Below are 10,426 nucleotides of genomic sequence, written 5' to 3'. Positions count from 1 at the left end.
CCCTCGGGACCTCTCTCTGCTTCCTTGCATCAGCTCGTGTGTTCCTTGGAGGTGCGGTGTAGGAGCTGAGCAGATGGTAATGAGAATTAAATCTGTGCAGAGCTTAAACTCAGGCACAATCCTTGGAGGTTAAGCTTGCACTTAAGTGCTGTGATGGATGAGGGTGAGGAGGGTGCCTTGCAGCAGGGGGAGAGGAGGGATAACTGTCAAAGTGACTCCGGGTTTTCCCTCCATGCTCTGTGCCAGGTCGGCAGGGCAGGAGCCACTTTCTTTGTCTTCCTCCTCGAGCACTAAACTGCTTCTAGAAAAGTTGCATTTCTCATCAGGATGAAGCCGAGGCCCAGGTTTGGAAAGTGTCATCCCTGAAGAGCAGGAACAGCAGACACCAGGGGTAGAAGAGGAGCTTTTCAGAGAGCTTTACTGGGAGGCTGGGAATGTGGTGCTGCAGCTTTGTGGCCCAGTGGCACTGAGGATGCTCTGCTGGGGCTGGTGGGTTCCCTGCAGGGTGTGTGTGTGTGTCCAGAGAGGAGTGAATACAAAAACTGTGGCTGAACTCTGTATCCCTTTGGGTGGGAGAGGCAGCCCTGAGACAGGTGTGAGCATGTTTGTGCAGTGCTCACACAGGTGGAAAGGTGTGTGCTTACAGCCCCACAGCCTCTGGGATCAGGCTGCCACCCCAGCTGTGTGTTTACAGCCCCACAGCCTCTGGGATCAGGCTGCCACCCCAGCTGGGGTCAGGACTTGTCCCCAGGATGTACCTGTGCAGCTGGGGCACAGCCCTGGCACAGCAGGGCATTCCTCCAGGACAAGGGTGAGTGCCAGCGTTGGAGGTGCTGCCATGGAGGAGGGAATCACGGACACCAGCAGTGGCAAGAGAAGGCTGACAAGCAACAGCTCTGCTCCACCACTGCCAAAGCTCCTCCAGCTCCTTAAATAAAAGTGCCAGTGACAGCACAGAGCAGCTTCCCTGCGAGCACAGGGACTCTGGGAGCCTCCACTTCCTGCTGTGCACTGGGTGGGTGGATTAGGGGGATTCTTGCAGCATTAGCAGATCGGCTCTCTCCATAATGAGGCGAACAGGCTTATCCTGGCGTGCTGATGGCTCGTCCTGCAGCCCTGCAGCCCTGCTCTGCTGCTCCCAGGCACTGTCAGGATGGGCAGGGAGGGTGTGGGTGCAGTGTGAGACCCCATTCCTGTTCCAGCAGAAGCAGCAGGACAGCATGGAGAGCATAATGAAGGAATAGTTCAGCAACTTCCAGCTCTTCTTTCAAAAAGAGAGCTAAAGCCTCTACTTGTTTAATAACACGCTGGAAATACAGTGTTGGACCTCCAGAGCTGAGCACCTGCCCTCATTTACACTGAGTGAGCAGTGATCCTTCCTTCCTTTGGCTGTAACAGCTGAAAAATTGCCGTGGATTATCCAGCCTGGTTTGTGGTTTCTGAATCCAAAGGCAGAGGAAGGACCGTGCATGCTGGTGCCATGGGCAGGGCGCAGGGTGGTGGCAGTGGGAGCAGGATTCTTGTCCCGGGGGTGGGTAGATGCTGATTCATTTGTGCTCCTGCAGCAGCTGCAGGCTGTGCAGAGGCGTGTGCGGGACCTGTGGAAATTGCATCCGGCTCCAGGTGCAGTTAGTTGTCAAACTTGGTTACTTTGGTTGACTTTGACTTCAAGCTCAGCTTGAATCCTAACTTAGCTGCAGCAGGATAACTGTGTCTATCTTGGATGCAGTTGCTTTGAACAAAGACACTTCAGTTTGGCCTTTTGATGGTTTGATTTAATTTAGCAGCATGTTGAAAAACACACCCTAAAGAGGGCTTAGAGGTGTGGCAACCCCTGTTCCTCCCCCTCCAGGCACTCTACCACGTGTTTCTCATGCCATGGGGGCTAGCCAGGCTCAGCATCCTTCCTGGCTCAGCACTGTCTTTGGGAAGGATGGGGACAGACTGAAAATAACAGAGTAGTTCGGGGGGCCAAAGAAGGAAGGTGGATGCTGTTGGGGAGAGGGCAAAAGCTCCTGAGAACCTGTAAGTGCACAGCAGGTTCTGCTGAGATTTTTTGGAAGCCCCACGAGTTGTCTGTTCATGGTTCTTGATAGAGGAATAGCTCCTCAACCATCTGTCCTGAGGCAACAGACTGCAGCTGTCAGCTGATCCCATGATGGGAGCCTTCCTATCCAATTTCCCTAACTCTCCTGAAGGGGTGTAGATCGCCCTGGGAAACCTGTGGAAAGCTGATCCCCACTCTCTCCTGCCCTGGATCTCCTCCCCAGCTGGTGCCACCACTTGCCCTCTCAGTTACTGAAATAAACCTCCCAATAAACCTCCCAATAAAGCCTCAAGCACTGGCTGTAGCTGCTGAAACTCCAGGATTGGAGTCGATAAAATCAATATTTCTGCAGGTTGATAGAGTTCCTCCTTCCGACGCCAAACTGACGGAGCAGTAAACAAGCCAGCAGACAAAATAAACCCTCCTGCACCATGGGAAGGGCCTTCACCCCCCGGCACCCCCAGCCATCGATACAGGGGGAGGCATTTGGGCCACGGGATGCCAACCTCTGTTGGTGTTTTTTCCTTACTTGCTCTAATTTCTGTGGCAGGAGCCGAGCGTGAGCCGGTGCCCCAAGACTCCCAGCTCTGCTTCGCAAGCACTTCGAGATGTCTCTCATTTGCAGAGCATATATTTGTTATGTAATAAGCGCCAGGAATTAATGATCCACAGCACGGCTGGGGAAACTTGCGTACTAAGCACCCAAGGAAAAAATAACTTTTCTTTTTATAAAATCACTGATGGAGCCATTAGGACCTGTGTTTCCTTGCACCGAGACCGCCCCAGCCCCCAGGCACGGCAGAGCCCGAGCAGGGCCGGGCGCCGCCATCTCTCTCCCAACTCTTTCCCTTTGGAGCAGCAATGTTCCTGCCGCTCCTGTTATGAATCATGAGGTTAGCAGCTTTTGACAGATCATAAATCAGTGCTTCGAAGTCGCTAGGACAAATCCCAGGACATTTAATCTTTAATATTAGACGCGTTTGAGGCAGTGAATATTTCATGAAGGTGCTGTTGCATTTTAGCACATCATTAGCCGTCTCTTTTTTCCCCCCACTCTTTCCTTTTTTTGCTGCCTCTCCCTTCCCAGGTGTCTCTTCCTCAAAAATCTCAGCGGTTGAATCCCCATCTCTCTCCCTCCTGGCAATAAAGCTCTTTACTGTAATCCTTGTGAGGCATTTTAAGAACTTGTTTAGGATCCCGAGGGGCACGCAGGTAGCTGCTAGTCTGCATTGCCACTGTGAGGGGGATACCCACCTCCCCAGCACCCTCCCCAGGTCCCCACCTCACCAGTGTTTACAGCTCAGCTTTGCTGCACCGTCAGGCATGATGGGGAGAGGAGCGGAGGGGAGGGGGGAAACACTGGCGGCAGCTTGTAGCAGAAAGTCCACGTGCAAATCCAATTAATCTTTTGATTTTGCTGTTTCTTGCTCTGGGTTATGTATTTCTACCAAACACTGAATCAATTCGGGCCAAGTGTGGTTGGGTTTCTGGTGTGGGAAATGTCTTCTCCTGCTGTCAAAATAGAGGAGTAGGGTGAGGCAGCACCCAGAGAGTGGAGGGGAGCAGGGCTGAGAGCCCCTTCACTGTGGGATGGGGGTGCAGCATGGGAACTGTGTGTGGAGGATGGAAGTTGGGGGGTTCTGCATCTTTCAGTGGGAGTTTGGGCTGCAGGAGACTCTGCTCGCTTGTCCTGGTGCCAGATGGCAGAGCAGAGGTGGGAGGGGGATGTGGGATGGGATTGTGGTGTCCACCTCGGGGATTGCACAGGGTGGACACTGCTCTGATCAAGCGAGGTCAAGATCCCTGCTGGGGCGTGAGCCCCTGGCTGCAGGACTGCACAGGAGCACTGGTTAAGGACAGACCTTTGCATCATGAAACCCCATCCCCAGCTGCTGTGGGTGCTGCATCATGCAATCCCCTCCCCGAGAATAACTACAGGTTTCTTACAGCTTCACATCTCCTTCTCCTCTCCTCCTGACTGTTTCTGGGCTCCAAAGTGCTCCAGAGGCACAAGAGGGACCAGAGTGGCTGTGACAAAGCAGAGATGGCAGCTGGCACAGAAGTCACTGGCACGCCTGTGGGCCAGAGGCATCTCATCCTTCCCTGTTCTCTTTAGGAGAGTGCAGCTGCCATGAAGGGTACGCCCCGGACCCCGTCCATCGCCACCTGTGCGTGCGCAGCGACTGGGGACACAGCGAAGGGTGAGTGGGGACGCGGTGCTGGGGTTGATCTGCCCCGGCTGCCACGGTGCTGAGGAGCCCAGTTCTCCTCCCCTTGGGTGATCACTGTGCTCCTTGCCCTGCCCAGTGATGTGCTCAGCTGCTTTCCCCTCTCTCCTCCCAGGCCCTGGCCCTACACGACGCTGGAGCGGGGATATGACTTGGTCACAGGAGAGCAGGCACCAGAGAAGATACTCAGGTGAGTCAGAGGAGGGTTCAGCTGGGACATTTGGGAAGGGAGAGCTGTGAGGACATCCCAATGGATGCAACCTCTTGGTCACTCCCAGCTCATTCTTGTGCTGGCGAGGGGACAAGTGTCATTTGTCTGTGACAGACCTGAAAGATTTGTCCATATTGGGCAGGCAGGGAAGGGTTGACTTCTTGTCCCGTCAGCAAATGTGAGGACAGCATTCACAGAAACTCCTCCTGGAATAAAAAGAAGAGTTTTCCCGTCCCCACGTTCTCCTGTCACATCTCAAGTCACTCCTCTCCCATGTGGCTTTCAGGCCAAGAGCAAATCACTGACTTATCTCGTGGTGCCACCACTGCTCTGCCTTCCGAGTGGACAGTGGAGGGCCACCATTCCCTGTGGACACTCTGTTCCTGTGTGACATGTTTGTCCTTTTCCCAGGTCCACCTACAGCTTGGGTCAAGGGCTGTGGCTGCCAGTCAGTAAGAGCTTCGTGGTGCCCCCCGTGGAGCTTTCCATCAATCCCCTTGCCAGCTGCAAGACAGATGTTCTGGTGACAGAAGATCCAGCAGATGTCAGGTAGGAAGCAGATTTCTCGTTTTCTCCATGCTTGAGTGCCTACACTGCTCTTCAAATTGTTATTGAGGATGCAGTAATTTCTATGATGATAGGTTTGATTAATTTCCTTCCAATAAGAAATCTGATGTGATTGCTCTCCAGGCTCTTTGGGCTGATGGGTCTAGGGCAGGCCTGAGTGTGTAACTCTGAAGTCTGTCAGTACAGGCAGGTGAATTGATAGGAACCTGTGGCAAGGCAATTTGGAAGTGGCTTAAATGTAATGTTAGATTGCAGTGCTTAAATGGATGCATTTACTGGGATGGAGGTGCTGTCATCTGTCTGAAACTCATACCTATATCACACCCACCTGGCCACTGACATCTGCTGGGATGCTCATGAAGGGTGAAAGGCCATGTTGGTCATCCAATAATTACACAATTGGAGTGTATTTTTTTTCCTTTTTGGAGGACAAATGCCTGGACATATCGCTGATCACCTTGGTGGTGGTTGTCCTCCTTGGTCTGGTTTACGAGGGTTTAACTGTAAACTGTAAGGGTTTAATTCTGAAGGTATTTAGTGTGTATTCCCCTCTCTCCCATTAAATTAAGACTGAACATGTCACTGTTGGGTGCCAGGGAGACTCTATGTTCCCTCCCTCCCTTCCTTTTTGCTGCTTTCTCCTGTTGACTCCAGACACAATTGCCTGACTTGAAAATTCTTGGTTGTGTTATGAATCATCTTCCTGGGCACCAGCAGGATCCTTGTGTCCCCCAGCCCCTTCTGTCTTGTTTTTTCCCAAAGTGATGAGGTGGTGGATTTCCTTTCTTCTGTCCCATCATCTTGGCAGGGCCGTAGTTGAAGCAAGTGCCTACAAAAGCTATGGCAGAGCCAGGACTGGCATCCAAGATGTCCTCACTTCCAAGTGTGTGTTTTTGTTGCTAATTAGCGCTTGTTCCCTTTCCTGTGAAAAGAGGCCGGTGGTACACATCTATCACAGTTTGGCTCTTTAAGGAGAGTTGTTTTTCTTGTCTGCAACAACTTTGGCTTTCATTTGAGAAAGGGAAGCACTGCCTTGGTTTATGCTAACGTTTTCCAAGCCAAAGTGCCAAGAGAACATTATCTCTTTCTTTCCTCCTCACATCTTCATTAAAAGTACCTCAGTGAAGGTAGGGGCTCAGAAGCTAGTTTTCTGCTCCAGTGCAGTAATTGTCTCTGGGCACTGCTCCTTGTGGAAAAGTCTGTGTCAGGATGGATGAATGCCAGGCAGGAGGAGGGGAGGTTCTGGCACAAGGCTGTTGCCTGCTCCCCTCATAAATGGAACCTGAACTGAGAATTCCAGGTGTAAATATTGGAGTGGCTCAGGTAGAAAAAGGGAGGTGTGAGTTCACGGCACTTGTATCTTACACGCAGGAGTTGGTGAATTATTAAAACTTTAATAAACGCAATAATAAATATTTGATGTTGCATTATGGGAGGTTTCACAGATACAGTGAGAAGCCAAAAGCAATCTATTATTTCTGCATTAGGACTGAAACACTTCTCAAAAGCGAGGAGCTGCAAGCTCAGGATCCTCAGCACCCCGGGGTGGGTGGAACCTTCTTCTGAGGTTCTTGGTACTTGGGTTCTTTCATGTAATGAGAAAGGTACTTTCAGAGCTGCTTATCTTGCAGCCTCTTTGCTTTATCCTTCTGGACTGACATAAGCAGCTTCTCAGGGGAGCAGTTTTGGTGGTTCAGATGTTCAGGTGGTGATCTAGCACATCAGACCAACATCAGAGGTGAGCACGTGCTGTCCATGGTGTAGGTGTTCAAACACAGCCATCTATCCCTCTTCCTGGAGGGGTCCGGTGTCCTGCCTTTGGGACTGTGGTAGCACTGCTGTCCCTCCGTGCTGGGAGCTCCTGCAGGTGAATCACAGAATCATCTGGGTTGGAAAAGACCTCAAGGATTGAATCCCACCTGTGACCAATCCGCACCTTGTCAACCAGACCAGTGCACTGAGTGTCATGTCCAGTTATTCCTTGAATATTTCCAGGGACAGGAACGCCACCACCTCCCTGGGCAGCCCTTTCCAATGCTTGACAACCCTTCTTCAGTGAAGAAATTCTTCCTGAACCTGCAGTGCTTGGGCTTTAATAGAGTCCCATCTCCACGGCACAGGGCAGGCCCTGGGCTGTGTTACAGCAGCTGCAGCACAGCCGTGCCTCAGCACCCGGCGTGCCCTGTTTGCTGTCCTGTAACACCGTGATGGTGGCTCGGTGCTGTGTTTCTTCTGTGTCTGTAATAACGAGCGTGCTGCATTCCTGCAGACCTTTCATTAGTCTGACACCTTTGGCTCCGGGGTCGCTTGTCTTGAAGAGTTTAATGGAGGGAAATTGCAGAAAGACTGGTTTGGAGAAAACAAGTGGTGAAGTCTTTACAACTCAGAGGGTTAAAGGTTCAATGTGGTCTTGCGTTTTTACGAAGATGTTTGAGATGTAGAGGGACAGGTGGGGCTCGGCCTTTCAGCAGCTCTCTGGGGAAATGCTGACTCCAATGCTGTTCTCTGGGTTTCATCACTGGGCAGTGCAACAAGCTGTACTTCGGTGGATGGGGATGAAGGGCCCAAATCTTCCCCTGCTGCAGCCAAGTCATTAGAGAAACTTCCTGCAGACCGGAGCCAACGGGCTTCGTGCAAACATCCCACTGGGGATGCTCCAGGGGCTTCAGGGCGCAGGAGTGTGCAAAACTTGGTGCTGGAGGTTTTAGAGCTGTGCATCATAAATTAAGAATGAGAATGCTTAGAGTTAATGAAACTTGCATATATAATTTATCAGTGACCATATGGAGCATCCCTTCCTTGACCCCAGAGTCTGATCCTCCGCACAACGATCGCTTCAGTCGCACGCCTGGGACTGTGACAGCCACGCTCACGGTGACGTCTTTGTTCAGATGAGGTTGGCCAGCAGTGCTGCAGGGCTCTCCCCACACTGGGCAGCCTCTGCCTTGCGTCCCAGGCTGGGCAGACTGTCCTTGCAGGACATCCCCTGCCAGGGCAAGAAATACATCCCAGTCCCACCTTGTCTTGCTGGTTTTCAAGACCCCTCTTTGTTTCCACTCCCATCCCTCTCTCTTTGTTTCCACTCCCATCCCTCTCTCTTACCTGTATTTCTCCCATAACCTGGTGTTAAAGGCAGTAGTCTATAAAATTTTGTTAAACAAATTACTGTTAGGTGTTCAGTCCTTCTGCTGGCCTTCCCTGGACACCTTGCCATCTCTGTCTGACCCTTTGGAAGGTGCAGCTTGTCCCGTGGGTCCAGGAATTGCTCTAATTGTGGCAGTGTATGGGAAGGACCCACAGCCCCCAGGTCCTACTGCCCCAGCACCGAGCATCCCTGCAGGGATAATAAAAGCATCCCTGTAGGGGATAATAAAAGCATCCCTTGGGGCACACACAGCAGTGGGGGACCAAGAAGAGAACTAACCCTGGGGGCAGAGCATGGCACTGGCAGACGCCCGGTGGTCACGGTTCACTGTGCCACCCGCTCTGCAGAAAAGTTGATAATTTCTGTTGAGCAGCTATAAATCAGGCACGAGCCTCAGCTGCTGCCTGACATGACATATAGCTCTATCGTTATGGCAACCATAGAAACAAATAAAAGCCTTGCCTTCACTTGACAAGCCTTTGAGATGTCCTGATGGAGAGACAAGTGTTCAGCAGCAGAATGAATTCTCTTGAACTCGCTGTCGATTCATCTTCGTTTTGCTCCCAAGTGAGCCCCTTTGCTCTCGGAATTCTTTGCCAAAGTACAATCAACTGGATTTTTTATTTCTAATTTTTCTTTATTTGTTTGTTATTTTTATTTTCAATTCTCTCAGAGGCAGAACACTCTGCTCCCCCGCTCTGTGCTCTCATGAGCCCCATTTTTTGTCAAGGATGGGAGCGAGGGTTTTTCTCCCTGCCCATGGCATTCACCAGCTGTGCTCTTGCAGCCTCGCTGCTGCCTCAGCCTTACAGGGGTTTTGTGGAGATATTTTGAAGGGGTTTTGCGGTGATTTGGGCACTTGCGATTTTGCAAGTCAGTGGTGATCACTGTGGTGTGAGGCTCCCTGGGAGTGGAGGAGGATGAAAAGTGAAGTGGATAAGAAAGGCAAAGGGAATCTGGGCCAGGAGAGTGGAAACAGCTTTGCTGTCCCTGCTGTTGCAGCAGAAAAGCTCATCTTTCTGTGCCTTAACTTCCTGCCTGATCTGCAGGAGCACAGATGAATGGGGGCAGCTGCAGGTGAGCATCCCTCAAGGTCAGGAGGTGGGCTGGGCTGGTCCGTGCAGGATGGGATATGGCATGCAGGCAGAGGGCACCCTGCCAGCTCTTCTTGCCATTTGTGTAGGGTGTGCCATGGCAACTTGATCTTTTTTCCCCTCTTTTCTTTCTGCTGCCCCCCTGCAGCAGAGCAGGCTGTGATTTCTGGGTGCTCGGTGCCACGGGGACCCTCGGCCGGGAGGTCGGGGGAGAGGGAAGCCCCTTTGTGAGGCTGTTTCTGGGCAGGGGCCCGTGGAGCTCCTGCAGAGCCTCCTGCTCCGTTGGGGCCAATAAAAAGGTGTGAGTGGCTGCAGTCGATGGCCGTGATGAATGGACAGCTTTGCACGATGGAGCAAATTGATCATTGCATCAGCAGGCACAACTTACTCATTTCTGCAGAGAGGGCAATTCATTACTGTGCACATCACAGTGACACCGTCATCCCCACTGATAACGTCCCTGTGCTCTGGCCTGGGCTTCTTATCACCCTGAGATGCTGTTGTCTCTCAGAAAGTGGTGGAGAGGCAGCTTTTGGTGCTTAACACCAGGACAGAGGCAGCCTTTGGCCTCATCCTCTGGAGAGCAGGGACAGATGCTTTACAGAGAGGCAGCCACCAGCCCCTGCCCTGCAGCTGTCAACTGAGCTTTGTCCTGGCTTCTTACCAGGATTTTTCCTCCTCCCTGCCTCCCACTGTGATTTATGAGAGCAGGTTAGAAGAGTCAGGTGCGTCTCACTTTGCTACAGGGTGACTAAATGGAGATGTAATCTTGCGGCAGCCACTGAAGGGTGTGAGCAGCAAAATAAGAGAATTAGGGGAGCAGTGTGATGGGGAAAGAAGGGAAAAGCCCCCCAAAAAACTGGAGCTGAAATCATCCAGGAAGGTCAGAATTGAAATGTGGCTCACCTAGCACCTCTGGGACAGGGCAGAGGTGCACTCAGCCTGTCTCTTCCTGGTCCATCAGCGGCCATGGCATCTTTCATGCCCCAAATCCAGGGAACATTTCAGCCTTCCCTCATCCCGGGCTTTTAATAACTCCTGCTGCAGTAATGCTGAGCTTCACTCTCTGTGCTCTGCTGTGTGAACCCACTGCGTTTTTGAGGTCTTAATGTTGTGCTGTAAAACTGCACAGAA

The 10,426-nt window shown here is 51.9% G+C and overlaps 1 protein-coding gene across 1 annotated transcript in view; it reads left to right on the top strand.

Moving 5' to 3' along the window:
- The window catches only part of ASTN2 (astrotactin 2), a gene marked incomplete at its 5' end in the record, with an annotated part of 241,726 nt that overhangs the window by 56,629 nt on the left and 174,671 nt on the right, over nucleotides 1-10,426 (top strand). Inside the window, 3 exons of the mRNA XM_042052782.1 lie at nucleotides 4,164-4,248; nucleotides 4,391-4,465; nucleotides 4,898-5,035. Coding sequence (XP_041908716.1) covers nucleotides 4,164-4,248; nucleotides 4,391-4,465; nucleotides 4,898-5,035 — 298 coding nt within the window. The remainder of the gene's footprint in view (nucleotides 1-4,163; nucleotides 4,249-4,390; nucleotides 4,466-4,897; nucleotides 5,036-10,426) is intronic.

Source organism: Corvus kubaryi, unplaced genomic scaffold, assembly GCF_017639235.1.
Source record: "Corvus kubaryi isolate FWS band 111438036 unplaced genomic scaffold, C.kubaryi_AGA036_p1.0 78, whole genome shotgun sequence".
Classification (NCBI taxonomy): Eukaryota; Metazoa; Chordata; class Aves; order Passeriformes; family Corvidae; genus Corvus; species Corvus kubaryi.
This window is presented reverse-complemented; position numbering and strand designations above follow the sequence as displayed.